Genomic DNA, 4,132 nt, shown 5'->3' on the forward strand with positions numbered 1-4,132 from the left:
AAGCGACTTACAAATGAGGACAATAAAAGCAGTCAAAACTAACAAAAGAGCAACAATATATAAGTGCAAATGACAAATCTCGATTAGCCTAACGCAGTACACGCATATATATATATATATATATATATATATATATATTGTTGGTAGGTGACACTTATAGGTAATAGGTAATATTTGAAGGCTTTTTTCTGTTAAAATTTTTACATTACATTATTCAGACTTCATGCGTTTTTTCAAACACTCCATTTTCACAGTTCTAATGGTTTTGCACTGAGTTCTGATTCGTTATGCAAAAGACTCTGACCTCTGGTTTTACAGCTCTTTCTGCCATAATTGCTATAATGTTTACAGGCCTTTATTAATGTAAAAATCTGGATTTGGTGCTTCTGTTAACTAATCAAAAGAGCCTGGACATCCATTTTGCCTCAAAAACAATCTTCGCAATGAGCAATTAGCCCAACGTCTTAATCTCCATATGTGGGCAGTACACTAATCTTGTTAAAACCCCACTTTTGTCCCTCCGAGCAATATCAATCTGAAACATGCGCTCGTATAGTATTTCATGTATCATAATTTGGGTAAGTTTATTACGCTGTGTTTTGTGAAATGTGGCTGCTGATTGATCGTCTGGTCTGATCAACTGGTTGTTATCAATCTAGTGTCAGAAGCCACACTACTTACAGAAAGAGCAGAGAGACACAGAAATAGAGACAGAGAGAAATCATTTGTTTTTGTACTAGTAAGTGATGCTTAACTGATCTGTCCTCTAATTAAACACATGTAGCTGGGTGGCCGAACTATGATCTATTAGCCATAAAACTGACCCCATAATTATATTAGCTTTTTATGTGGGCTAAGGGGGTATTTATGGGATTCATTATGTACGCTGCAGAAAGATCGAAAGTCTCAGACAGGCCCTTTTTTAGGGGTGGGGGGTGTTAGATTTCATTTTCATTTTCTCAAAGTGTAGGCAATTAAAAAGAGTCCTGACTTAAAGGAAAACGTATCTGTGCTGCATGTAATAAAACTTCGTGGCCCGATCCGCTGGGTGACAAAGGCGGTAATAAATTATAGAGGATTGCGGGAGACGTTATGGCAGCTTGGTGGAGCGAGCGCACCCTTATTATAAATCTACCAAATTCATTTACTCACTTCCTGTCTCTATATGAGACACATTTGCAACACGTTCACTCAAATACACGCTTAAGTGTTATTTCTGATTACTAAAACAAAGGCGAAAAAGGAATATTTCATGAAAGCAAAAACTTTCAGTATTGCAAATGTGCAAAAGTCAGACTATTATAACCTTGGCACTTTTGCTGTACAACAGACAGGATGCGAAAACCCTAATGGACAGTGAGCAAGTGAATCGCACAGCTTCCACCAGGCATCCATTCCATGCTTAATTTCCCTCCAGTAATAGACTTTCAGAGAGGTATCTGTGGCTTATACCCTTGAGCGATGCTCGTTTATTGGCTGTAGGTAATTAAATGTAAGGCAGCATCTTAAATGGCATGCGAACATCGGTGTGGACTTGTGCCATGGGCGTTTTGCCTTCCTCACCTTCAGGAAAGTATCCAACGATCCATTCTCCATGTACTCTGTAATAATCATCACGGGCTTGCCTGTAGACACAAAGAGAGAGAAAAAAAGACAAAAACACAATATTTACCATCAGCCTAGATGGAAGGAAAAAAGCATAAAATGCCGTAACAGATTGATGATTCTACACAAATCCACAAAGAAATAAATCATGGTAATGGTGTCATTAATCCTTTATAGCTGAGATGCTGAAACACAGGAATGAAGGAGAGAAAAGAGAAGGCTAAACCCTGGCCACACTCTCAGCCTCTCTCTCAGGCAGCCCCATTATTCAGCATGACAGACCTTCATCAGAGCCTTCCACCATCAAAGACAGCAGTTAATTAACCCCGGCTAATCCACTGAGAACCAATTAGAGAGCTTTGTTGCCATGATGGGTGGTCAGGACAGTCTGTGAGAGCCGATGGGAGGCCATAGCACCTGTTGTGATGGATGGCAGGTAGCGAAAGGAAGATCTCCTGTAATCTTGACACTTTAACGTCTAACAGTGTACTTAGTTTGTCTTACAAATGACTCTAGAACCCAAACTGAAAAAACTAAGTATTAGTCACCTGAACACAACACGTCTGCCCTCTCAATACAACCATGATCAAATCAGACAAGTATCAGTCTACTAGTTAGCCTGAGAAACACACATGTAAACATTAGCATCATAGTTTTCTTCATGTGTAAGGTCATTAATTTCCAACAATTACAAAACTTAAAGCATTATAAGTGCATTTCTGACAGAAAGGTTTCAAAATGTTGATCAGAAAATTATGTTGACTTCTAAGATGTCTCATTTTAGCCAAATGCTAATATAGCATCGCACATATCCTTTGCAAAATATGCAATGCCAGTTAGCCAACTAGTCAAAGAAAAAGAAAAAAAGTGGCTGTGGACATACATTTCATTAGTTCTCTCAATATTTCACTCAATATTTTTGTTTGATATCTGTTGTTGGTGCTTTTTATTTCTATTAGATTAACATGTTAGCTTAGCAATGTGCTAATGCCAAACAGTAGCTATAGAGCGCAACATTCAGGTTCTGAAAGTAAAAATCCCATTCATTTTCTCGATTGGTGTACTGTTTTTACCAATAACTTTGAAAACAGACCTACTGTGAGCTACAAGGTTGTTAGTTGATAGTTTATGCTTTTGTTGAAGCCGGCAGTCCACATTATTTCAACTTATTTTTTTAAATAATCGTGTTCAACAACAAAATTCCTGGTGAAAAACTACATTACCCATGATTCTGCATGATTCTCCCTACACTCTCAAACTACTTGTACATTTGTACATATATGCATATTTTTCAATAATCCTAACATATGTTATATCTATGCAATCAACATATTTAAAACAACAGTTTTGTATTAATCTATCATTTTTCATTTGATTATGCCATTTGCAATGCTTCATGGGATTGTAGTTCTTTTCTTCATTAAAGCCGTTAAGTACACTGTCTTGTACCTTTGTATTTTTGTCTGATTTTCAAAGATGTTTTGCTTTAAATCAAAGTTTCTAATATTGTGATTCACCTTGTAGTTGGTTGGTTTGGTTTATATCAAAGGAAAAAAAACAAAGAATGGGAAAAATTTTACTAACCATTCATGTATTTGTGAGTCGGACAAGCATACAGTATTTACATACAGACTAACATATTCATTGTTTATATTAGCAACTGTAAGTGTCTTCTGTTCAATTCCATTAAGCCAGTGGTTCTCAACCCGCGGCCCGTCACGAATTCAAATGCGGCCCACCATGCTGAACACAATTAAAAAAATAACTTTCAGTTTTACAATTCATTTTAGTTTTTACATTAATTTAAAAATGTACTATTAAGCTATTTTGAACACAAGAAGGCATCCTGCATGAACGCCCACACTTACATGGTAGCTCCTTCTGCAGATATTAGGCAAAAATGCAGCACATTGGGTTTTGAAAGAGAATTTTTGTTTTACAAACACACTCACACTAATAAGCATAAGTTATACTACTGCTGCCACCAATCTACCACAGGGCATCATCTGCAAGCCGATATCTGAAATATAGCGACAGAGTGAAATAAACAGAAAAATGTTCCAGTGGCTTGTTGAGTCTCGGTTAACAAGCTCTGTCATATCCCTCTCAATCCTCTGACCTGAATACATCACTCACAGGTCACCGAGAGTTCAACAATTTAGCGACCCTTGCTTCATTTGACAGAATGTCTAAATGCAGATTTGACGGAACGAATCCAAACGTGACCGCTGGGGTAAAATGACCATGTCAAATGTGCCTGTTGATTAGTTGGGGCGTATGATTCCGATGGTGTACACCATGTTTGCCCTTGTTAAAGGGGCATATCAGCGCTGTGTATGAACCTACGCCAAGCATAAGTAGGTCTCCAGAGCGGAGGCTTATAGGTTCATGTACAGACACTGAATGCTAAGCGGGCTTACAGTGAGCCAGATAGCAGGAAACAGGCCATCATTTTATCACCCAGAGAGATGTAGAGTTCATTCTAAATTGCTCTTTACAAATATTAGTCAATGGAGGACCTGTATTT

General features: G+C 37.7%; 1 protein-coding gene across 1 annotated transcript in view; it reads right to left on the minus strand.

Annotated features, from left to right (window-relative positions):
- LOC107668971 (ephrin type-A receptor 3-like) overlaps positions 1–4,132 on the minus strand; it is a 131,653-nt gene that overhangs the window by 15,208 nt on the left and 112,313 nt on the right. Inside the window, exon 12 of the mRNA XM_016461052.1 lies at positions 1,564–1,625. Coding sequence (XP_016316538.1) covers positions 1,564–1,625 — 62 coding nt within the window. The remainder of the gene's footprint in view (positions 1–1,563; positions 1,626–4,132) is intronic.

Source organism: Sinocyclocheilus anshuiensis, unplaced genomic scaffold (genome assembly GCF_001515605.1).
Source record: "Sinocyclocheilus anshuiensis isolate Anshui unplaced genomic scaffold, SAMN03320099.WGS_v1.1 scaffold4, whole genome shotgun sequence".
NCBI lineage: Eukaryota > Metazoa > Chordata > Actinopteri > Cypriniformes > Cyprinidae > Sinocyclocheilus > Sinocyclocheilus anshuiensis.